Here is a 26,424-nt window from a genome sequence, read left to right as displayed (position 1 = left end):
GCAATTTCTCCTGTCTGTGAAGGCCAAAAAAGTGTGACCTGTACTGTGCTCATGCCTCCTTGTACTCCTGTTAATCTGTATTTCTATATCAGTTGTCACACTGATAATCTGCACAGTGTTATTTGGAGGCCTAAACCTATTCAGAACTGCAAAGGAAGTAGGGAGAGTGAGGTGAAATTACATCTCATTGCAAATCAGTAGCAGCTACCTAGCTGTGACCCAGAATTAGCCCCTGAGATAGTGATCTGTTAGTAGAGCTATCTTCATTCAAGAAGTTGGTTCTTCTGCATTTCGTGACTTGAGCCATTAGAAATTTTCTTCTTTTAAAAAGTTTTAGAAGATCTCTTCAGATATTACTGAACAGCTCTTCACCAAGATGCCCTGTTAGATGCCGTGTTAGATGCCCTATTAGCTGCAGCAAAGAAATACTTATATTACTATGTCTCCATTTAAATAGGTACTATTGTCCTTGAAATGTCAAATATAATATGACATGTCAATTATTGTATGTCAAGCACATGATGTATTTTCAGTCTCTGTTGATTTAGATGGGTTTTGACGTGAGCTTGACGTATTATAATGGGGCTTCTTCAGTTCAGTGAATGTCTTGAAAACAACATTGAGTGGCACATAAATCACTGCACCACCTTTCACAGGGACATTTTCCAGGATATGAAAGGGAGGTTTTGCACTGCTGTTAGGGTTTGGCCAATAATGACTCTCTTGTTCCAGGTCTAGAAGCTTGCAGTTTGCCAGTAGAGCAGAAACAGTCTGATCACAAGCTGTTTTACTCAATGATTTTTTAATTGCTTTAGGAAAAGAAATTTAACATTTTCTAACAAGTCTTTCATAAATTATGTACCATTTGGCTTGTGTTTTGTCCAGTAATGTGTGTGTAATGCTTTAGGATTAACCATGATAGTTAGCAACATAACCTGTTCCTTACCATGTTCACCACAAGTATGCATCTAGACTAAGGAACTCTATACATCATTGCAGACAGTAAGTAGCATTCACTGACTGCTAGTGGAGTTAGACATTAGAGGAAATTATGTTTTGAATTTTTTGCACTCTATGCTTTGATATTGTATTAGTTCTTTTTAGTACTAGTATTTACTGTTCTGCCTGAAAATCATAGGCAAGTTGGAGCCCCTTGTTACTGTGCTTGTACAAGCATACTGATATTCAGCCACTACCCAAAATGATGGTAAGTCTAAGGTAGTAAGATGAGGAAGAAGGAAGGGGGGGAATGATATATGGTAGTATCCCCAATATTTTCAAACTGAGAAGTAACACAGAATGAATAAGGGACAGAACTGAGGTTATCCAAGAGATAAGTTGCAGCACTGCGGAGTCCTGTGTTGTCCTCCTGATCATCTTTGCTATTAGAGTGTAAAACATTTCTTTAAAGAGAGAGGCTATGTGTTTAATTTGAATTCATTTAATTTGAATGACACTGTTGAGTAATACAGATGCTGAAATAGAGTGAGACTTTGTAGTAGTGATGTGCTCCATAGAGGTTTTAAAAACAGTGGTTTTAGATGGGTAGTTAGGCTTCAACACCTCAGGAAAAAAAACCTCACCCACAGCACCTGTATCTAAACCACATCTCTCCTCTAAACTCCAGTGACAGAACTGAAAACAGCCTGTCACAAACACAGATCAATAGTGGGTATTTTTTGTTGTTGCTCAATGCTTTGTCACAAAAATGAGATAGTAGAATTTAGCATCCCAATGTTAAATTCAGAGTAGTGCAGCATGCAGTAGCAGTTTGGCTGATACTCTGTAATTTTACATACCAATTCCCTGCCTGACCTGACTTTCTAGGAGATGTCTGTCAGACTTCTAATATGAAGAGCCATGAGTGGTCTGCCAGCCTGACCACGGGCCACTGAAAAGGTTAAAGATGTTCTGAAAATGACTATAATTTGCTGAACACAAAACACATTGAAATCCTGACATCTCAATTTCGTAGGCCAGCAAGCACAGCCTCATAATGCTGATAACTAACGCATTGGCAGAAGCTTTGCAGCTTTATTCTGAGCTGCATGTTCCTGTCCTTGTGCTCTGTGTACCTGCCCTCTGTATGGCAGGAGAGGACTTCCTTTGGCACAAGTACTTCTATGATGTATTTCATTCATATTTTTGCTTTTTAAAAAAAATCCGTGCTGTCAGCATTGCCTCCATTTGTGTAACAGGCTGGGTTGCATTTCAGTAGCCTAATATGAGACTTCAGTGAGAAGCGGATTTTTATGTTTGATGTTACAGCTAATAAAAAGAATTCCATATAGGCTTCCATTTATTCAAGTGAAGAAGGAAAATGAGGGCTTGGAGATGGGAATGTCCAGGGAGGATTAAGGAGCGTAATTGAAGTGGACGTATTTCCTACAGCAGTATTTGTGGGGAAAAAAAAGAAAAATGTATGCAAACACATAAAGTTAGGTGTATGTGTCCAATGTGACACTGGATCAGGTTGCCCAGAAAAGTTGTGGTAGCCTCATCATTGTGAATATTCAGAGCTGGGTTGGATGGGACTTTGAGCAGCCTGAGCTAGTGGAAGGTGTCCTGGCCTATGGCTGGGGTTTGTGATGGATGATCACTTCCAAGCCAAACCTATCTATGATTTAGTTCTGTTACCTAGATTCAAACTGATCATGAATTTTCCCAGTGAGCCACCTCTGAGCAGCTTATCACTGTGGCCCCCAGTTCATGTGATAATAGTCCTCCACTCTATGTCCATCCCACACGATGTAAAGGAATACAAAAGCAAAGAAACAAAAGCTGCAATGAGAAGGGTAAGCCTCTCTCTCTATTCCCCCTGAAATGTGTTTTCTGCCTACTGTGTAGGTGTCATGAAGTACTTTGAACAACGGCCCACACCTCGGGGTTCCAGCCAGTGTCAGCAGGGACCCCATTTCCAGGCTGCACAGTCAGATGTGTGGCATGTCTCATTCAGGCCATCACTCTTGATAATTGCAGTCATCTTGTTTGACCTTAAGCTGAATGCCTGTCTGATTTCTCTACCTGCCCAACGCTCTCTATCTCACCGTAGTTACAGCAATATCATTCTGTCATGCTGAGAGGGAGTTTTATTTTTCTTCTTTTTCTTCTATATGTGCCTCATCCAAAATGAACAATTGTGACTGCAAAATGCTTTGATAATGATCCCTTCTTACTGCAAGCTAAGGCTGCAAATGTTTTAGGAAATTATGGAGGTTTTTGATTGTGGAAGTTCTGGTATGTTCCATCCCATTTAACAAAACAGAACAAAACAACATATGTTCAGGGTTGAGTTTTGCTAGATTTTAACAGGCTCTGATTTCTCTAGTAAAAGCTTGACTGTATGCACATTGGTTGTTCTTAATTACTAAACTGACAGTACTTGTTGGTGCTTTATCTGGTGAGTGAAACTGTAAGATCTCAACTGTTAAGCAAACAGAGACTTTAATAGATAAGGGGTGGGAAGATATCCAGAAGTGGTGGTGGGGATTGATTGATTGAATGATTTTAAGAGGATATTCTAACAAAATTCTATTTAGTACTACTTTTAAGTAGTCACAATGTGTTTTTAAAGCTTTTTTTTTAATCAAATGTTAATTTTGTTGAGGTTCACTCACTGTTTCCTCTGCAGAACAAATTTGTCAGTAAAACCTCTTCAGGGAAGCTCTGTCGTCATTCATTTCACTGTGTTTTCTCAGTATGTTTTCCACTGGAAACATTTGTAGCTGTATCTTATATGAGGGAAAAAAATGGTGGCTATTGATAAAGAGTTGAAGCTCTTAAGCCAAAGATCCCGTTACTGAAGATGTAGGAGATTGGTGCTTTCAGAGGAGCAGTAGAAATTCCAGAGACCAGTGAACTGCATGCTGGGTCAGCACAACTGGTTTTGAGTCTAGATTAATGCATAGGAAACTTGCAGCAAAACAAGAGGCCGCTGGATCCTAGACCAGTGCTCCTGACCACAAGTTTGAGGTACTTGAAATTCAGAACACACTCTTCTAGATGCTCAGATCTGTTGACCTACCTTTGGGACTTGAAAACTGCAGTTGGCAGAGCACTAATGAGCAACATGCATAAATTAGCAAGGTTAACGGAGTGGCCCATTATTACAGTCCCTTGATTTTCAGCATTGTAGGAGATGCGGGAGGGGCTGACGTGCCCACTTCAGAGGCAGCAGCAGCCAGACAGATGCGCTTCGTTTCTGAGCGAGTTTCCCTTTGTAACCGCCTGAGCTTCGAAGTGTGAAAATAAATGATGGTGATAGTAGTGTAAAAAATAAATACAGCAAATGATAACAAGGCTGTAGAAATACACTTCAGCACTAAATAGAACAAGTAGTGTCTTGTGGATGAAAGAGGTCTGATGCGTGTTTCTAAGTCATCTGCAAGAAATCCGTGCAAGCAATTCAGTTGGTGACTGGATGATGCTTCTAATCATATGGGAAGTGAGTTCCTACCTTCTTCCTTGAGACAGTTACAAATTGAAGGAAAAAATGTGGTATCTGAAAATGGTGACTATTCAATCTCTTGTCAAACAGGGCTCGTTTGACTACAGTAGTTTTCAAAGATTACCAGTTCTCTCTCTGTTTCATCAGCATTTTTTCTAAATATTTATAATATATTATAATTACATATATTATAAATAATACTTGTGGAATAACTCTAAATAAAATTTCATAAAGCTGCAAGCGTGCAGTTCTGTCTGTTTGCTAGTGCTTAGGGAAGGGCTGGGTCAAAAATCTTTTGTCTGCAAGGCTTGTTCAACTTTACATATTTTTGTCCTTTTCTGAACAAAACATTCAATGCCTCTTGGAAATAGCAGAATAATTCCCCTCAAGTAATTGAATACTTGATGTCCCAGAGGGAAACACACCCCCTTCAGCCAGTGGGAAAACATTTCTTATCAGGCAAGCGCATTGTGTTGCATTTCAGAAAAACTGAAGAGGCAACATCATGTAAATCTTACCCAGTTTAAATCCTTGCATGAGAACTTTCTTATAAACCCACACACAAAGTCATAGTTGGGAAGGCATAGTTAATATAACCAGCCAAACCCTCGCTCAGATTTTACTTTGGCAGAGCTGAAGCACGCATAGAATGAAATCCTGACCCTGTCTTTTGACAGCGAAATGTCATCAGGATTTTGTTCTTGCCTTTTTATAGACGTCTGTTCCCATCCTAGAGGCTTCTGTAGTTTTTCCCAGCCAGGGACTGACTAACTACCCTGATCCCTGTCCACACAGTTGTTTGAGTGCAGGAGCATGAGAACATGCAGCCCATGCAGCCAGCTGGACTCATGGAAGCCCAGAGGACTGGAGCTGCTTGGCTACCAGCCTGATTCATGCTCTTCAAAAAGGGTTGTGGATAATTTGGGTGGAGAACAGAGACTTTATAGTCTGTCTCTGAGTGCAAGTGGAACAATTTCTAAAGCAGCAAAAAGATCTGGAGAAGATATATTTCTTTATATTTCTTAGTACAAAATGTACAATATGGATTTATGCAGATTGTCTACCAATGTAATTTTGCTCTCAATCAAACCTTGTGCTTTCTGTAATCTCTTCAGATAGTTAAAGCAGTGCTGCCTTGTAAGAAAGCATTAAAAAAACCAATTCATGGAAACTGAAGTTTCCTCTTCCAGCTGGGAGAGTGTATCTTTGACTCCACTGAAGACACTGGCAGTTTTGCCAGACTTTCTGTGGGCCTGCATCCAAACCAGATATTTTTTTCATTTTTGAACTGATGTAGTGATAACTAAGGAATTGTTGAAATTCACCTGTTTGGTACATTTGAATGGTTGGTAAGTGTAGCTTAATTACAAGTGCAAAGACTGTCTACTCACAGTTAACTGTGAAGAGTCCTGACTCAGCGTCACAGGAGCCCCCAGTGCCTGGCCACCTCACTTCCCCAGCTCCCACTAAGCAGCAGGTTTGTGGTGCTAGAAATTGACGGGGAGGTGAGTGGGGAGGCAATGAAGGATCTGTCTAGGAGGGAGCCTAAGGCGAGGCAGTCACCCCCATGCCTTGAGACTGCCTCTGTCAGGAAGGGAAGAAGGATGATTGTGGTGGGTGACCTGGTGCCTGGGTCAGGGACATAACTAGAAAACTCCCAGAGCTGGTTAGGTCCACTGATTACTTTCCATTGCTTGTAGTTCAAGTGGGCAGTGATGAAATCGCTCAGAGAAGCCTACAAACTATGAAAAGAGATTTCAGGGGTTTAGGGTGTTTAGTTCAAGGAGTGCAAGTGGTCTTGTGTTCTGTACCTTCAGGGGCAGCGAAGTACACAGAATGGGCTTGGAAAGCACAAGTAATGAGTAATTGGCTCAGAGTCTGTTGTCGAGGCAGAAACTTTGGGTTCGTTGATCAAAGAGCAATTTATGCGGCCCTGGCTTGTTGTCCATGAATGGAATCCACCTATCTCAAAATGGGAAACAAATCCTAGTGCAGGAGGTAGCAGGGCTTATCAAAAGAGGTTTAAACTAGCTACAATGGGGGAAGGGGACAAAACAGGGCTCACCAGAGAGGAACGTAGGGGAATGATGCTTGAGCTGGGGGTGAGGCAGATGTCTCAGCTAAAGTGCATCTACACCAATGCTCACAGCATGGACAGCAAGCAGGAGCAGATGGAAGCGACTGTGCACCAGGCTATGACATAGCTGCTATTACCAAGACATGGTGGGAGCACTCTCATGACTGGAGTGCTGTGATGGATGGCTACAAGCTCTCCAGAAGGGGTAGACAAGTAAGGAAGTGTGATGGTTTGGTTCTTTATATTAAAGAGTGTTTTGATGTTGAAGAGCTTGGGTTGGGAGTGATAAAGTTGAGTGCCAATAAATAAGGATCAGGGGGAAGGTCTGTAGGGGAGACATCTTGGTGGGGGTCTGTTATAGACAACCTAATCAGGATGAAGAGAAGGACGAGGCATTCTATGAGCAGCTTGCAGAAATTGTGCCATCACCAGCATTCGTTCTCATGGGGGACTTCAACTTCACTGACATAAGTTGGAAATATAATACAGCACAGAGGAAGCAATCCAAGAGGTTTCTAGAGTGTGTGGAAGATAGCTTCCTTACGCAGCTGGTATGAGAGTCTACCAGGGGTGGTGCCCTGCTAGACCTGCTCTTCACTAACAGAGAAGGACTGGTGGGAGGTGTGAAGCTGGGGACTGTCTTGGGCAGAGTGACCATGAAATTGTAGAATTCTCCATTCTTGGAGATGTCAGAAGGGTGACTAGCAAAACTTCTATCTTGATCTTCCAGAGGGCAGACTATGTCACGTTCAGGACGCTTGTTGCAGGAGTCCTTTGGGAGTCGCTCCTTAAGAGTGAAGAGGTTCAGGAAGCCTGGATACTGCTCAAGATGGAGATGTCCACAAGAACAGGATGTTCCTCAGTGCTGTATGGCAAGCCGTAGGGGAAGAAGATCGGTGTGGATGAACCAGGAACTATTGTTGAGACTCCAGAAGAAAAAGAGAGTCTACGTCCTCCAGAAAAAGAGGCAGGCTACTTGGGGAGATTACAAGGAAGTTGCTAAGGTATGCAGGGAGGAAGGCAAAAGCCCAACTTGAATTCAGATTGGCCACTGCAGTAAAAGAGAACAAGAAATCCTTTTGCAAAATATGAACAGTAAGAGAACAATCAAGGAGAATTTCCATCCTTTACTTGATGCAGTGGGGAATGTGATCACTGAGGATATGGAGAAGGCTGAGGTCCTCAACACCTTCTATACATCTGCCTTTAATAGGCAGATCAATTATCCTCAGGGTACTTTACGCCCTGATCTGGAAGTCTGGGATTCTGCACAGAATACACCCCCGGTGATACAGGTGGAGACGGTTAGAGAGCTCCTCCTCCATCTGGACTGCAACAAGTCCATGGGACCAGATAGGCTCCACCCTTGGGTGCTGAGGGAGCTGTCAGGGTTCGAGCTGCTCTTGGCTACCTACCAGCATTCCTGGTTATCTGGAGAGATCCCAGAGGACTGGAGGCTTGCCAATGTGACTCCCATCTACAAGAAGGGCCGTAAGGACGATCCAGGGAACTACAGGCCTGTCAGTCTGACCTCGGTACCAGGGAAAGTTACGGAGCAAATCATCTTGGGTGAGATCACACGGCATGTGCGTGGTGTCCAGGGGATCAGGCCCAGCCAGCACGGATTCATGAAAGGCAGGTTGTGCTTGACCAACCTCATCTCCTTCTATGATTGGGTGACCAGCCTGGTAGATGAGGGAAAGGCTGTTGATGTAGTCTACCTAGACTTCAGCAAAGTCTTTGACATGGTCTCTCACAGGCTTCTTCTGGGGAAACTGGCTGCCCGTGGCCTGGACAGGTATACCCTTCTTTGGGTAAGGAACTGCCTAGAGGGTCGTGCCCAATGGGTAGTGGTTAATGGAGCTGGTGACCCGTTACCAGCTTGGGGCTGAGTGGCTGAATGCCTGTGAAGAGGAAAGGGACCTGGGGGTGTTGGTTGATGCTCGGCTGAACATGAGCCGACAGTGTGCCCAGGTGGCCAAGAGGGCCAACGGCATCCTGGCCTGCATTAGAAATAGTGTGGCCAGCAGGAGCAGGGAGGTAATCGTCCCCCTGTACTCAGCACTGGTGAGGCCGCACCTCGAGTTCTGTGTTCAGTTTTGGGCCCCTCACTGCAAGAAAGACAGCAAGGCCTTGGAATGTGTCCAGAGAAGGGCAGCGAAACTGCTGAGGGGTCTGGAGCACAGATCTTATGAAGAGCGGCTGAGGGAGCTTGGATTTTTTAGTCTGGAGAAGAGGAGGCTCAGGGGAGACCTCATTGCACCCTGCAACTTCCTGAAAGGAGGTTGGGATGAGGAGGGGTTCAGCCTCTTCTCCCAGGCAACAAACAGGACCCAAGGAAATGGCCGCAAGTTGTACCAGAGGAGATTTAGATTAGACATAAGGAAGAAATTCTTCTCTGAGAGAGTGGTCAGGCACTGGAATGGCTGCCCAGGGAGGTGGTGGAGTTGCCGTCCCTGGCAGTGTTCAAGAGGCATCTGGATGAGGAGCTACGAGATACGGTTTAGCAGCTTGTGGTAGCAATGGTAATGGGAGGACGGTTGGACTACATGGTCTTGTAAGTCATTTCCAACCTTATAAGTCTATGATTCTATGATTCTATGAACTCAAAGTGCAGTGTGAGACTTGATGGGGTAGAAATTAGGTATATGTCAGTGATGCTGAGAATAAAAGGAATGGCTACCCTCATGGTGCAACCAATCCATACAAGGACAGTAAAAGGATACTGTATTCCAGCATGTAGATAGTGGTCATGGATTTTTCTTTCTCAGAAATTCTATGGCGGAAAGGTTTCTACAACTTTGAGGGTTGCCTTCTATCCCAGAGTAGTTGGAGCCACTAGAAATCTTTCCAATTCTAGCAGAAATAATGAAAATGTGAAGATGTAAGTAATCTGCCCATGTAAATATCTTCATGGGGGACAAAATTTAGCTCATAGAAAGGAGGTGGCCGGGATGCCCAGAACCTTGATGATCTTTTTTTTTCCATAGGAGTAAACCACAAATGCAAGGATAGATAGTGGAGTTTCTTCATGCTGAAGTAATATGTTTTTACATCCCTCATGGATTTGAGCCTCACTGTATTTATTTGCTATGCATAAGCAAAATACTGAAAAAGATGTAGCAAGGAGATTGTAATCTAAATGAAGATCTACACAGATATGTGTGACTGTAGATGCAGGTTCAAGTTATCATTTTGAATATACCTAGCATCTTGCACTTCAGAAATATACCAATATTCCTCATTGTTAATGAAAATGTATGGTGGCACAGTTTGCATGGCCTCTGGGGTTGTAGTAACTATTTTGATTTCTAGAGTATTTTATCATATTCTTTTATAAAAACTTCCTTTCATTAAGAGAGGGAGCTGTGGAAAAAAATAAAAATCTCAGGCTTTATTGTTTAGATGGGAGTTTTAGAAGAAAAAATTGTACTCACTCAAGTATGACCTTGCATTCAATAATTCTTTTGTCCCCAAATAATTAAATTACTTCATCTCTTTTTCTTATACAGGTTAAATAGGTATGACACTTTATCTCTGCAATAGATGCATTCTTTGCTGTAGATATTCTCAGAGACAGGAGCATTGTGAAGGGCTATGGAGCATATGAAATTGTTTTTTGAGATAGTGTTCTCTTGAGTGTGGCAGTTTATCTTTTCATATTATAGCTGAAGTGTACATGTCAATGGAGTCAACTATTTAGTAGTTAACAAAATCTGTTTGATGGCAGTGTTACAGTTGACCACCCTGAATTGCATTATACAGAGGTATCCAGGGTAATAAAATCTTTAACATATTGATAATGAGCCTTCTGAGCAGGAAGGAAAGAAGAAAAGGTCACTCACATGAGCTCCAGTCCCAGTGGATGTGGTGTCCTAATTTAATGTCATTGACTGGGTGAGATATTATGTGACAGTTTTGTCCGCTAAGGATATACAAGAGAGTTTTAATTATCAGTAAGATGAGCAGTTCCACGTTTCTTGGTATAAGCATTAAGAGGAGGTGGATACATAGGTAAGAGTTGTCACTATACAGACATTGGGAATGACTGCTGTGCTACACAGGTATGAGAAATAAGAATCAGAGGTACAAGAATAAAGAGAAAAAATGGTGAGCAAGTTAAAACGTGCAGGGAGTGCTGCAGTAGTAAGTGGAGCAAAAGCACTAGTCCTGCAAGCAACCAGAACAAAAGTGATAGGCATGAGCATGTACATTCTCATCTAGTTTCCACACTGAAGACTTCATCTCAGCTCGTGTCTCCAACATGAAAGACATGTATGGATCAGAAAGGAACAGGAAAGGTAAAAAGCAAAGGCCTGTTCTGTCAAAGCCAAGTTGGAAATGCTCAGTTACCCAATTTTCTGCAGTTTAGAAGGAGTTTCAGGAGTTTAAGTAGCCTATGCTTGACTATGGCTGAATGTAGTTTTGAAGGAATCATTTTATTTCTTTGTATGAGCTTGTCCAGATTTTGATTTTTACAGTGGGATATCTGCAGGTAGAACAAGTTGTCATACTGGAGTGAACTTTCTGTTTCCCAAACTGGGAGTAAATGTTTAAATAATGCACACAGTGCCTAAGTACAAGTTAGTTAACGTGTAAGTCCTGTGCTCTTTTACACAGTAAGTCTCTGGGGTACCACTTTGTTAGCTATTGAACAGCATAAAATAGACAGGAGGCTCTGGTGGAGGCATTTTTGGCATGTCATTTCAATATTCATCACAGGCTTGATTTATAGCATTTCTCTATCTCGCAGGCAGTGTGTTTTGCAGACCTGGTCCTCCAATCAGATCTGGGGGAGATGCTGAAACATGTCACACATGTTTTTTGGCCCAGCTCCTGTTCCTCAGTAATCCATCACAAAGGAACGGGGTGAAATGTGTGTGCTTGGGTCTCAGTCTAGCGTGGAGCTGGAATACAGCACTGCTATGGGAGCTGGAAAGCACTCCCAGAGCATCACTACAGCTCAGGAGGATCAAGCAGCCATCTCATTCTCATGTCTCAGTTTAACACAGCTGCTAATGGATCATTCTGGTAAGACATGCTGCAGTTGACATTGGCACTTTTCCCAGTAGGGCCCCAGGCTCTTTCCCACTGGCAGAAGTTTGTTCCACTTACAGACATTCAGTTCCACTGCAGCTGGAGGGATGTAACATCCTGTAGTGCTGCAAGGCAGCTCAGCAGTTCAAGAGGCTTCAGCTGATCTCAGTGGAAATAAATGCTATGGATGAAGTTGTGGTCAAAGATACGGGGATTTTTTTTTATTATTTTATTTTTATTTTTTGGTGACCATTCTGGACAGGAGCTTAGAATCATAGAATATCCCAAGTTGATAGGGAACTATAACAATCAGCAAGTCCAATATTGGAGCACAGGAATGGCCATATGGGGCCAGATCATAGGATCTTTTTGCCTGGACTCTGCTTGTTATTCAGATTGCCTCTTGTCTGTGTCTCACTTACCCATGTGATTTTCCTATGTAGTATATGTAACTGTTTGTGTATATTGCCAGATTTGTCCTTTCTTTCTTTCTTACACAAAAGGTGTAATTTCTAGTATAAAATCACCTTTGCACAGACACTGGTAGAAGTACACTGCACTTGCCCACTTTGCACTTGCACACTGATAGAAGTAGCTAGCACTGATACAACGAGGCAGATGCTTGCTATTCATGAAACATTAATTAGGGTCTGAGAGAGGAAAAAAAGTACATATGTATCTATGCATGGACATCTGTTTGCCTGTGAACAGGACACAATAGAAACTTTGTATTAAAAAAAAGAAAGGTGTGTAAATATTTGAGGGGTAACTTTAGCTGTAGTAGCTATGGTAATATAAACTGTAATGAAAAATAATGCATATTACATTTAATCATGGTCAAATACACGGTGTTTGTGAAGTTATTTTCACTGATACCCTGAGCAGTAACATAAAATTGTGAGAGCTATCAGAAAATGAAATTACATTATGTGAAAAGCTGCTAGGAAGGAAAGTAATTGAGAGCTGGAAACTAGGGAATGCGTTTCAGTTCCCTCTTTCAGACACATACAGACTACTGAGATCTTGCCTGTTACCACCTGAAACTTGAAGGTCTTAAACTGAGAAAAGGGCACTTGGTCTTCAGAGAGATTAGCTCCCTGATTGGGCTGCGTGCTGCTGAGTGTGGGTTAACTTGACTCTGAAGTGTCCTGAAGGAATCAAAGCAAATGTGTTGGGATCACTTTTGTCTCTGTCTGTCTGTCTGTCAGCTCTGTGAGCCTTGGCATAGTCTTTTACAGTGAGCTGCTTGAAATCCAGAGTTATTCGCTTAAGAGCTCTGAATTCTATAAATGCTAAAAGGAGCCAGAACTCGCCATGTTTCTGCAGCCCAGCGCCCTCTGAATTGCAAGCTAATGCTAGAGGCCTGAAGATGTTCTTCAACTGCTCACTGCAATACTATCTGCAGATATATAATACTGAATTTTCTGCTTTTATTTCGTTTGACTGCACTTTTAGTTACTGTGAATGAAAGGCTGGCCAAGAAAGTATGTGTGTCTCATAAATGAAGGATTCACATTGCTACATTTATGGTATAACAGCTGATTGTCACTGTGGAAGGGGGCTACACTCCCCTTATCCTTGGCCATCTTCTCCATTGTGTCAGGGCAGGCACTTGGCAGACTCCACTATTTAGGAAACTAAATGAACAAAAGCAAACAAGCAGCTCAGTTTCCTCTTTTCAGAGTTGACTTTTCATCATCATGTGTCCCTAAGCTGGCTCACTGCACAATCAGACAAGAGCTTGTGCTGGCACAGAGGAAGCAACTGGAGCAGGACTGTCCTGTTATGTCAGCTTAACCAAATCACATCCTTCAACAGCCTGAAAAGCACATGAGGACCACAGCTTGCATTATGCCTACTTTGCAGAGCATGCTCTGGCTTGCCAAGCCTGTTATCCAAACTCAGCAGCTGTGATGTGCCAGCTCCTTTGGTGCTCCTCACAGAAGAGCAGAGGGGCAGTGCCGATGAATGCCAGTGTTTTGTCCCGAAGTGAAGTCAGCATGTTTTTAGCAGCCACAGACCCACTGGTAAAGCAGTGGTAAGTCTCACGTCAGCTACAGGACCAGATAGAGGAGAGGGTAAACCTGTGAAGGATGCTATATGGTACAGTTTGTCCAAGCTTTTGCCAGGTTGCTGGGACACTGGCAAGGCCATGAGTCTCATGGTTTGGTGGCAGAAGGTAACACTGCATTTGCAACGTGGAGCAGGCTGTTTCTGTAAAGCACTTGTCACCATGTGGCACATTTTATTGTATCACTGAACACAGTTCAAGGCCTCAGTAGTAGACATACTGCTGTCACTGAGCAGCTCTGCTCTGCGTATTGCTCAGAAAACACAGGGTTAGTGTAGAAGCACTGTATGTGCTTTTAGCAGCATTACTGCAGTCTGTATGAGGAGCAAAGGCAGAACACCTAAGGCAGCATTCATAGCAAGGGAAAATAATTTAGCATTACCAGACTTGTTCTAATCCCCATTGAATGCAGAACAGATAAGAATGGAGATCTCGATGGCCATCTACTGGCGAAACCTGAGTCTTTGTTTTAGCATGCAGACTTTTGCATCAGAGAAAAGCACTTGCGTGTACTTGAATTGTAAAAACACCTTTTCACTTCTAGCTAGAAATAACAAGTTTTATAAATTAACTTAAATGCTCCCATCCAAAAAATGTCTGATTTCATTCATTCCACCCTGTGAACAGTAATGACTATAGGTGTTGCAGCTGCTTTTGGAAGCAACCAACTGTCTCTCAAGATTTATGTTAGTGCAGTACTTTCAGTAACAATATAGAAATTACACTGTTTTTGGTAATGATGAGTTGCAAATAAATGTCAAACTGATGAGCCAGAGCCAGAACACAATTTTCTTCTTTGTTATTTTACCTTTCAAACTTGATGTATCAGCAGTAATTGGATATAACCTGCAATTTCCCTGAGATGTTACACATCATGTTGATCCTATTGCTAAACCCCACCTTGAGCTTTGAAGGCTTCCTGAGATCTTGGATGTCAGCAGGAGAGCTGACAGCTCCTCAAGGCACCCTGGCAGCTCACAGCTGCTGATGCTCTTCCAGGTCTTGATTCTGGGCAGTCTGCAAGAGATGTCTGATGTCAGGAGAGGCTACTGCTAAAGATGTTTTTTTTCTTTAAAGATATTTTCAAAAATTTTTACATTACCTTAAGCATATTGTAAACAGAAAAAAAAAAAAAAAAGGAAAAAAAAGAATCATTACAAAAAGCAAACAGCTTTGAGTTCCCAATCATTTTCATTCTCAAAGCATTCATGCTTTGTGATGCCACTGAATAGTAATTCTGAAGCTCTGTAATGACCAGAGCCACCTGGCCAAGCTCAGTGGCTTTCAGCAGGCACAGAACTTGGTTTTGAGGACTTCAGGGTTTTTTTCTGTCTACGCGAACAGTTTAGTTATTTTGTAGAAAATACTCAAGAAAGTGGAGCATTTCAGAGGGTAGTGATGCACTGGAACAGGTGCCCAAGGAGGTTGTGGATGCCCCATCCCTGGAGGCATTCAAGGCCAGGCTGGATGTGGCTCTGGGCAGCCTGGTCTGTGGTTGGCGACCCTGCACATGGCAGGGGGTTGAAACTGGATGATCATAGTGGTCCTTTTCAACGCAGGCTATTCTATGGTTCTGTGTTTTCCCTTTACTGCTCCATGACCAACAAGAAGAACTGAACTGAAAGTCACTGTGAGAGGTACGAACCTCAGGAAGCTGAACCCATCAGGAACCCATCTTTATGTTCTTTTTAAGGCTTCCTGTGGTGTCTGCAGTTGCGCAGTGATAAGGCCTGTACTGGGCTGGCAGTGTCAGGTAGGACCTGACCCTTTCTCCACCTGTGAGACCTGCACTATAGGATGCCCGTGCAGCAAAGGGGCTGGAGGAGATCCCCGTGTGGTATGCGCTCAGCTGTCTCTCGTGTGTGCCTTCTGCTGACCAGCGTGTCACTCAGCCTGCAGTGCTGAAGGAAGGCATGAGGTTATGTTTGCTGTTCCCTGCTGGCGGTAACCTTTCTCCTTGTGTGCGCAGCTCGTCAAGGCTGTGGAGCTCACGATGGACAATGGTAATGCTCAGCACTTTCTGTGCCTTATTTGGCTATTCCCCTGTCACCTATGACCAGGTAGCCTTGATGCTTCACTTTTTAGAAAAAAGGATTAAAAAAAACCTGAGAAATGGCGGCATGGATTGTGTGGCACCACTGTATTCTACCCTCTCCTGTATAAATCTCTGAGAAAGTGAGAGCAGCATGCAGTGAGGTCACCTTCTGTACGTGACAAGTAGCTTTTTATGAGGTGGCGACTGTTCTCAAGGTTTGTTTTTTTTCTCAGTTCTGGCAGCATTGTAAGCTCGATCCTCCTCCCATTTGAACAAGCTGTATTTTTCAGGATCTGAACACTCAGTTACAAAACAGGCTCTTAAGACAGCTCATAAATCATGCAGCAAAAAAGTGATGCACAAATATTTATTTTTGAAGCTAAAGATTTTCTGGTCTCGTGTGCTGCACTGTGTACCTTCAGTGTTGAGCTTTAAGGTTTGATTTACACATTTGCTTTTTATTTTAGCTGGTGGGATGTTAAAAAGAGAATCTGGGGTACTCTGACTGATCTCAGTGATTCATCTAACTCAAGACTTTTATTTGCCCTGAGATGCAGATGCTTCAGTACAATTCCTTAGCCATTTCTGCAGCAGCTAAACATATCTGTATTCTTGTCACATAGTTAAAGTGCTGATGTGTCTTACCCTCTAGGGGACTCCTTTTTGCTTGTTAATGTTGATATAACGACCCTCTGCCCATTTCATCCTGTACTTCAGAAATCCCCTGTATGCCCATTTGCACATATTGTACTTTAGGCAATAATAATTAATCTGAAAAATCTCTTTGCCTGAAGGTAAAGTATAGCTGTATATTAAGTGTTAAGAGAAAAATAAAGTTGTCAGAGAATTCTTCTTTTTTCAGCAGTGCTTTAAGTTGGAATTCTACTGTAAAAACATTTAGACAAAAAGAAAGTGCAGTTTGGACTGCCACAGTTTGAGACTTAAAGATTTGAAATGCATAAGTTGAAACATCGGTGAAATCACATGCTAGTTGCATGAGATGCCTAAAATTTTAACCCAAAACAATCATCAGCAAACTTCAGAAATCTCTAGAAATGAAGTTTATGCCAGAACAGCTATAGCTGCAACAACAGTGTCACAGATTGAATCTTGGTATTGACATGGGAGCTTCTCAGTGAATACCTCAGTATCGGTATTTCCAGTTCCATTCTTAGTATCTTAGCTTCCCCAGAGGTTCATGCTTCTTTTTGGGAGCACATTCCATTTCCTTCCCTATGATTCATTTTCATTTGATGGTCAGAAGTTATTTCAGGAGCTGAGAACTTCCACGTTGAGAGTTTAAAAGAGCTCGCTGATGTCAATAAACCTGGGAATGTGGTGGAAGTTCCAGAAAGTTGAGGAAGGGTAATGTTGTTCACACACTCGAAACAGCTGAGCAAGCTGCTATAACTGTAGGTGAGCACAGCCGCTGTGCAGTATAACTGTAATGGAGCTGATAAGGAAATCAATGGATAATGATTTATAGGTAGGTAATACAGTAAACAGAGATCAATAAGGGTTTGGTTCATGTACCAACTTGATAATATTCTTGGCACCAGTTTGTCTAGCTCAAGGCAAGTGCATTGTTGTAGCAGAATTTCTTCAAGAATTTGACTCAATGTGTACTGCGTTTATAAACTAAAATAATGTGACTTTTAATACTACATTTTAGTTGCTTAAAATTGGGATAACTGATAGGACATTGGAATAAATGGAGTAAATCTTCTGTGAGCGTAAGCATTTTTTTGTGGAAGGTTCCCTGGCCCTGTGCTGCTGCTAAATTCAGTGGTCTGAAAGGAGTTCAGTGAGGCTTTTGAGCAGCCTGGTCTAGAGAGAGGTGTCCCTAGTGATAGCAGGGGTGTTGGAACTAGGTGATCTTAAAGGTCCCTTCCTACCCAAACCATTCTGAGCTTCTGTGACTTTTGGGTGATTGAGAAGTGTTAAATAAGGAAATTGAAAAACCACTGCTTCCAGGTGATGAGAATCTCTTGGCAATCTGTATACGAGGACACAATAGATATTTGGTTAAATGTGAGGATTCGTAGCCAAGATATGGGTACTGGAAACACTTCTTCATAAAAGTTGTCAGAATTTTTACCAATTTAAACATATCAAGGAGAAATCACTGAGTCTTTGTAGAAGATTGTTTAGAAATCAGTGTTCACTGAACTTGGAACTGGACACATAAAATAGAAATAAAGTCAGGCTGGTTCGTTATTGAGGCATTATTCCAAGGTGTTTTCTCTGGCAATAAGCACCTCTTAATCAAAACCTGAATTATGTCATACTGCAAAATATACTGTCATTCAAACATAAATAGTTTCAAAGAGGTGCTGCTGACTGTTATGCAGAAAAGGAAATATTTAACATTTAAGATCAGGTTGCCTTTGGCACAGTGCTTTACTACTACTCATTTTTTGAGGTCCAAGATATATTTTGTGCTCTTGCTTCAATTTTTCCTTTTTCCCTCTTTTGTTCTTTAGTTCAATTTCGCCATTCAGTATTGAGAGCACAAGGCGTCAGAGAAGGTCTGAGTCTCCAGACTCCAGGAAGCGGCGCATCCATCGGTGTGACTTCGAGGGATGCAACAAAGTATACACAAAAAGCTCCCACCTGAAAGCTCACCGGAGGACGCACACAGGTAAGGCTCTGCTGGCACTGGCACTGCGTGGTTCTGTCAAGCCTTTCTGCCTAATTTAGGACCTATTGAACTTGCCATCCTAAGCCAGGAGATAAAAGTCTGAATATAAATAACAGGGATGTCTGCAGGTGCGTCTGAGCTTTGGCATGGTGGTACAGATCAAAAGCTTGCTTTGGAGTTGGAACTTCCCTATCATTCTCACTTCCCATGTTTTGCTTCTCAGTACAAGCTCTCTTAGCAAAAACTGGACTCTTTTCAGTTGAAAGTTAACAGAAAAGTAGCCTGCATGGATACATCTAATGTGTTTCAACAACAATGGATGATCATTGTTTGGGACCAACCAAAGCTATTCAAAATAAAAAAGCCTCAAGAAGTGTAGACGTAAATCTTCAGCACCAACTTCTTCACTCAGCAGCCATGCTCCTATTGTACTATTATTTGCTTTTACAGATGAAGCCTTTCAGTGATAAGTGTTGCTAAATACAATTGAATTGTAAATTCAAGAACTCAGAATTTCTTTCTGGATGTTTTCTGATGCATCTATCACATACTGAAAATGGAAGTCAGTCATTTTATGAGAAAAGATTGCACTGGATCCTTGTGACATAGATGCAAGAGAGATGCATCTGCATGAGCTGGATCTCATTCACTGATATAATACGTAATCGATACCTGGTTTTCTTATTGACCCTAAGGGCTGCTTGCTACTACTCTGCATGACAGGCATGTGAGAGTAGCTGAAGCACTGATGTGTAATCGTTGCGATTTTATTGTGGATAAACTCAGGGACAACTCTTTGAGGTCATCTAGAACAATTTAAAAGGTTACCACTGGAATGGCTAAAAAGGCAGTGAACAGAATGCTGCTGATCTTAAATTAAATGTATTGATTAATCTGTTCTTAATGTACTTCAACATTCTTGTAACTCCTTGGAGACAAGATGGTATTTGTCCAGCATTCTAGCACAGTGTTGGTTTTTGCTGAGAACCTGCTGGTGCTTTCTGTGTTATTGTATAATCTAAATGTTATGAGATACTACTTCAAAAAATAAGTGATGGCTTCTCCATTTCAGATGAAGCCACTTCTTCATCACTCTTTTCAGTACATCTTTTGATTAGCAGGGCTTTCACTGAGAGGAATACTGAGCAAGACTTTGTCTTGATATTTATCACTTAACTCATTCCTGTAAATAGAAAATCCTTTCCTAGAACAGCAGGAATGTTCTGGCTATTTCATTAGTTCTCCTCCAGGCGAATTATTCTGATTTCTTCATGTCTTCCCATTAATGTTTGTGCATTCTGTCAGTGTATTATGTTTTGTCTTAATTATTTTTTCTTCTTTCTTCTTTTTTCCCTGTATATTTTGTCGTCTAATGCGTTTTATGTACCCCTATCCTTTGCCTTGCACTCTGTCCTTTGCTTTACTTTTTTATCCCACTGTAGCTCTCTACTCCTCTCTCTTTTTCATTCTTCTGTTTCCTAAACTGTTTCTCTATTCTCTAATGATTCTGTAATTCATTAATGATCTCCTGGCTGATAACTCTTGCATATAAAGCACCCAAAATCAATGTTAGGTATTCTGCACTACTGAATGCACTGAGCACTCAAAACTAGACACGGAAAGCTAAAATGTAGTTGATAATTCCAACTTCTGCAGCTATAACTATCCAGTAGCATGAAGAGAGTTTCTGTACCAAAAGTAATCATAGAATTCATCTATCCAGCTTTGGCTCATCAGCAGTTAAATGTCTAGGCTATGCTATCTGTCTGGAATCTCTGGGTAGTCATAGAAGAGGGATTGGCACCTCTGGGGCACATTATTCCCTCTTCAGGTTGACCCAGGAATTGGCATCTGAAGGTACTTCTCCTTCACTGTTGAATGCAGGGGAAGCTCAGGTACTTGCCTGTTAGCTGGCTGAACTGAGTACCCATCCCAAAAGGCAACTGCCTGAAGTATTTTGGATATTGGTTCATTTCTTCAAGGAGAAAACATTAGGAAAAATAACATCAAATCAAAAACCTTCATTAAATGGTTGATCAGCTGTTAACTGTTCTATCATCTACTCACGCATGCTGCAATATAAGAAGTAAAGTGTAGTCTGTAGAGAAGGTGAGCACTGAACTTGGCCAGAGATCCAGTGAGAAAGTCCGTATTGTGCTGATAAATCTGTTTTCAGATACTTCTTTGGTCTTGGTAAGAAGCTGCTGTATTTTGACTTCACATATAGCATTGGCCATGAGCATACCCTATGTAGTAATCTCATCTTACATTTTTTATCTTGGCTTGCACTGTTGCTTCAGGCAAAATAAGTTAATTATTCACGTATGACCCACAGTAATTAGTGTGCAGTTTTGGATAGGTATAAATGAATTATGACAGCTAGGCACGCAAGGATGAGCACGTTTGAATAGGAAACTTTCTGAAGAAGGATCACAGAAACTCAGCATTGCATAATCTTGACTTTTTTTTTATACAGGCTGGTTGCACTAACAATTTTTTAACTATGCAGAATGTGTTTGAAAACTAATTGTCTTTTTCATTTACTATATGTGCATATTAAATTCACTCACAGTAACATTTGTTTGGATATCAGAAGAAAAAATATGTGATTTTTTTTGACAGGACAAACAGCACTGATTGGCAAGTAAATTTCTTTTGAATGTAATTAAAAATGGAAGCAAAATGTTACACACAGTACCCATTGCATTCAGTTCTCGTGGAGTCTCCCTTCATTTTCAGGATGCTATCATGTGGCTTCTGAGTACTTCTCAACTTTTCCTCCAAGCTCAGTGCAGTGTGTGGGCACGGAATCCACTGGGGGGCGGCCTTGAATTGTGCATTAGCTCTGAAACTTGGAAACGTGCAAGTGAAACCTGGAATCGTTGGAGCGTTTCATAAATCACAAACACTTGCTATTAAATTTCTCTTTCTAGTATCAGGTTCTTGGTGTTGCTTTGCCAAATCATCAGATAAAGCTATCAGGAGGTATCGGGTGTGATGGAGAGCCTTCTGGGCTCACCATCAATCTTGCAGCACAGGTATATCAACTCTTTCTGCAAGGAGAAAATTGTGAGAAAATGGCTTATCGAGGTTGTGTTGAGTTGGTTTCTTCTTCCGAAAAATATTAACGTGTGTTTCTATAAAGGAATAATCTGAAAAATCAGAAAGTTAGCAGCCTTGGGTTGCATTTCTCGTCTGCGTGTGTCCATGTTATGTTCAACACAGGCACTCCTATTAGCTCAGGGAGTTAGTGGTGGTAGAGAGCTAAAACTTCAATTCCCTGCAAGCTCAGTACAGCCTGGTGTACTGACTTGTAACTCATCTTCTTTAGTTTGCATCTTTTGCTTTGAAGACAGACAGGGAAAAAACTATAGCATTATTTTATGACATGTAACTGCCATTTCATATCATTTAGGAGGTATTAAAGTTGCTGTTGATGGTTCTAGTAGGGCAGCTGAACATTTCAGACTAAAGCAATACTCATTCTTACCACTGTATTTTCTTTTGGTTTGGTTTGGTTTGGTTTTGTACCATCAAAATTTACTTCTAAAAATATTTACATTTATCTTAAAGAGATATTTCCTTTTCTACTAGACCTAGTTTGTGGAAGATCTACTGATTCTCTTCCTTTCAGACAGAGGTTATGAAAATCTGCTATGTTTTATATAAATTGAAGAGGCAAATCTTCTGTTGAGAAACTGGCATGGGTTATAAAAATTAGATTTTAATATCTGATCTGTGATGTTGATGCAACTGGAAGTCATGGGACTTCGCAGCTGTAAAATTGGCAATAACTATCAAAGATTTCATGATTTTGGCAAAAAGTATGCAGATATTTTCATGCCATATATTCAAAGACGTATCTCAGCTTTCTCTCTAATTGGCTGCAGATTTCTGAAATGGCAATGCAAAGCTGCAAAGTGCTCAAAAATATTTGCAATTTCCCTGTAATATTTAATGTGATGATTATTTTTTAATTTTTTAATTATCTGTAACTGTAATGAAACTAAGTGAGCTGGAGATGTTGAAGGTGGATGGACAAAGCCATGCGGTTAGGTTAGGGCAAGACAGTAACGTCTCAGGTGACATAATACATCTCAAGTGTATGTGCAAGTCATTTGGAAAATAACACCTTCTATTTATTTCAGTGGAAACCACAACAGATATGAAGAGCACAGTTACATTATTTGATAGAGAAAACTCTCAGCTATAAATTTTGCTACTATTTTGCGACGTAGTCACCACCATTAGCTATGCATTTTTGCCAGTGATGAACAAGAGTCTGTATGATACACTTGTAAAAATCTGCATGGCCATCCGGAATGTGGTTTGTCTTTTACATCACTCTCCCTACTGCTGAAATGTACTGCCACCACCTCACTGTGCTCACATACACTGTTTACTCTACCCAAAAGTTCAGCAAGCCTCAAGGAGTATCAGTGAGTGCATTTTTTTCCGCACAGAGGAATTCAATGACACACCATTGCTTCAGATACACTTCCATGTCAGATGCCCTTTTGTCAGACTGCCCCCCTGCTGCCATCTGTCACACAGCAACAACATGTAATGGAATATTGGGGGAAAGGTTCAACCTTTGCTGCCATACCACCAACATCTGCTTCTGATGTTGTAAGCCAACATCATAAGATACAAGGTGTTACTTTCGGAACAGACTTCATATTATAATGGTATATAATAGCTATAATAGTTTCAGTCACATAGTAGTGTTGGATAAAGGTTGTGTATGGAAAGATGAGAGATGAAGGAAGTGAGCTTTAAGGGAAGAGGGAGTTTAAGAACAGATACCCGGGATCCTCTAGGCTAAGTGCCATAACATTACAAATGAATTCTGAAAAAGTGAGAATACCTTTTGGATGGATAACAGTTATCACAAGAAAAACACACAGAGCCATTTCTGTGTGTACTGATTTCAGTTGTCTTGGTGTAAAATGCATTAAATAATAGAAAATGTGAATATAAGAAAATGACAGTTTCTAGCTGCCTGCAGAGATACTGGAGGAAGCCCACCTCTGCACTGCCGGCCTTCGATGATGTCCCTGGGCATGCACTATGTGCACTGCTAAGTTCTTCCACACAACAGGGGCAAGCTGTCGCATTGGCCACATCTTCTATTCTGATTCAGAGGCTATCTGGTCTATAAATCCTAGTCTGTAATATCCTACTTCAACCCGAATGACAGGCCAACTGGTACCAAAACTAACCTTTGCATATTGTGACCCAGTTTTCATAGACATTATCTGTCTCCTCGTAAATGGAGAGCACATGTAAATTTGAGCCATATTATGTAAACTGGAGAGGCAAATTATCCTGTCTGCTAGGGGGCTTGGTAAAGAACACCGATTTGAAATGTATAATGGATAGTTTACATGTGGTGTATATTTAAAGATCTTCCCTTTCTTCTAAGTGCGTGGAGTACACTGTGTGGTGTGAATGCGTCACAGCCAAAGTGGTGCCGAGCACAGGCAGTATGACCTGAGAAATCTAACCCACTAACTACATAGTTATTTAAAGGGATTTTGATTTACGTTGGATTTCACATCTAAACTTGCTCACAGCTAAATCCATTTCTAGCTTCATGTGGCCACCCTTTTACCATATGAAAATGCCCAAGGAGTTTAAAATTGTGAATCATCCTGAAGAATTGAATAAAGAAATAGGATGCCAGCTTTAAGGTTATAAGGAATGTGATTTTTCAACATCTGTTACAGAAGAGATTGTTTTCTGTCTTCTCATTTCTGTGGCGTTTTTCTTATAGCCAGCATTGTAGGAGTAGTAGGCAATTTCTTTTTCCTTGAAACTGTGTTTTCAGTCATTAGTTACTGATTCCTAGAGGAATGTGGCAGAGTTGCTTCCTGGGGTCAGTGGCAGTAAAGGCCTGGGATGTTTCAGTAGGCGAGAAGTGGGAATGGATTCAATCCATTACTGTAGGGCAGGGTGGGAGTCTTATAGGCATGACTGTGGCTTTGCTCCTGCCTCTGAGAGGCTGAGGAAGGCATGGAAGCTTCACCCCTGTCTGAAGCACCTCCTGTGAGACACAGGGCTGACTGCTGCTTTTCATCCGTGAGTCCCAACCAGCACTGAGTCCGAATCACCCTTCTTGGTGCCAGCGCTGCAGAAGTTGGGGCAGCACTCACAGAATCGTGCTGAATGCAGCCTCTGGGCCAAATAATTTTTTTCAGTGTTCGGAGTTTTGTCCTTGATCAACGCCTATATCATTCCTGAGATATGAGAGCAAATACCTTTGCAGCAGACGTAATGAAACTTACTTGTCAGTGTCAAGGTGTTCTCCCCAGCATTACATGGAGACACTAAGCATCTCAGAAATGTGATTTTGTACCTGAGAAAATGACATTTCCTCCCCAAGAAGTTCCTTTTTCACTGGGTTGAGACACCACCCTAGAGGAGAGAGGGCTAGTGAGTACATGGGTGTTTTATTTAGTCTGTGCTTTTTCAAACATTGCATTCCTCTCGCTCACTGTTGCTCCATATATTATTTTAATATGAAAGGGCCCCTGTCATTAGTCTTTGTTCACTTTTTCCTTTCAGCAATTTCAGAGCAGACTTAAGAAGTCGGAGGCACCAAAAAAGTTATTTTTGCACCGTAGGTTTAAAACTCCATTCATTACCTGTTGTTTTCTTAAGGTCTGTTTAATGCCTTTTGCTAGCTATATGTTCCAGAGAGATATTTACAGGTTTGTAATCCCTCCTTAGACAAGTATTGGGAGGAAGCAACATTTTTAAAATAATCCTCTTGGATTTGACTTGAACTGTGTAGATTTTTGGCCTCCTTTAAAATTAACGTCTCTTTGTCACCTGCCCTCCAGACTCTCTCTTCAAAAGCCCAGCTTTCCTTTCTCATGTCCTACGTGCTCCATAGGCTCTTATCCCAGAACTCTTCCTCCTGCACGTAAACCTGATGGGTGAATAAAGCTGCAGCAGCAGGTTCCTGCGCTGTTCCAGAACTTAGGAATTCAAACAAACAAAGCCAGTTTTAATAGCAATTTGCTTTAAGTAAGATAGGAGGTTCTATTTGTATTGGGTGACGCTTTTATTTTTTAAGAAACAATTTTCTTGTAGTGTTTAAAATTTACTGCCAGATTCAATAAACAGTAGAGCTTTCCAGTGTGGAAACCAGTGTATTTCATGGAAGTCTTCATGTCTAGTTTTTTTCTCTTCATGCAGTTTCTATTTAGAAGAAACACAAATTATTCTGCTGGTTGACTATGTACCAGGGTATAAAGGCAGACTCTCCCACGCCACCACATCGTGGTAAGGTGATGTTCAGAAATATGAACCTCTACTAGCTGCCTGAATGTACTGAGATAGTTGTCCGAATCCAGCTACTTACGGGCAGGTGTCCATACCACAGGGAGCTTGTACATCCAGTTCTCTTCCAAAAGCTGCTCTGTGGAAAGTTAAATGATTTCATTTCTGGCGCATTTTGCAAACTCTGAACTCACCTTACACACAGGGAGTCGTTTCTCTGCATTGTAGGTCTGATGCTGTGCCGATATGGAAGGGTGCCCACATGGTTATTCCAAGGCACTTTGATGGGAAAGCAAGTCTAATTGTGTCTGTGATTGCTTTCAGTCTCTAGGTTATGAAAAATATTTGCAACCATGCCCCTTGACTTTGTAAATATGGGGTGCATATGTGTTTTGTCTGTGTGTGGCACAAGGGAATAATGATGATTTCATTATGCAGAATAGAATTTTCTCTAAGTGAACCATTTAGTTCTTAGTATTCTACCTCCAAAGAACTGTAGTTCATCTGAGGTCTCAGGCATGATTGTGGTCTACCATTCTATGTAACTCTGCAGTGGCATGAAGGCAAGAAAGACCTCTCTAATCCCATTCCCTCCAAAGTGCTTTCCCAGATGTTGCACCCAGATGCACCCAGACCTAGAGAAGTAAATACACATCACAGAGCTTCCAAGGACTTTAACTCTTGCAGCCCGCTCTTCCAATCCCAGGCAGAGAATCGGATAGCAACTTGCTGCTGAAACATCCATTATTGGTGATCCCCACATGTCCTTTGCAAAGCGTGAGTGGAATTGCTCATGCCCATCCTTTGCAGGGCAGCCTGTCAGTCAGAA

At 41.5% G+C, this 26,424-nt stretch overlaps 1 protein-coding gene across 3 annotated transcripts in view; it reads left to right on the top strand.

The window, feature by feature from the left end:
• KLF12 (Kruppel like factor 12) overlaps positions 1-26,424 on the top strand; it is a 264,971-nt gene that overhangs the window by 221,141 nt on the left and 17,406 nt on the right. For all 3 annotated transcript variants that reach the window (XM_042866866.1, XM_042866868.1, XM_042866867.1), the window contains exon 7: positions 18,151-18,308. In XM_042866866.1, coding sequence (XP_042722800.1) covers positions 18,151-18,308 — 158 coding nt within the window. The remainder of the gene's footprint in view (positions 1-18,150; positions 18,309-26,424) is intronic.

Source organism: Lagopus leucura, unplaced genomic scaffold (genome assembly GCF_019238085.1).
Source record: "Lagopus leucura isolate 7727_CA_CO unplaced genomic scaffold, USGS_WTPT01 Super-Scaffold_100001, whole genome shotgun sequence".
Classification (NCBI taxonomy): domain Eukaryota; kingdom Metazoa; phylum Chordata; class Aves; order Galliformes; family Phasianidae; genus Lagopus; species Lagopus leucura.
Note: the sequence above shows the minus strand (reverse complement) of the source record. Positions and strands in the feature narration are given on the sequence as shown.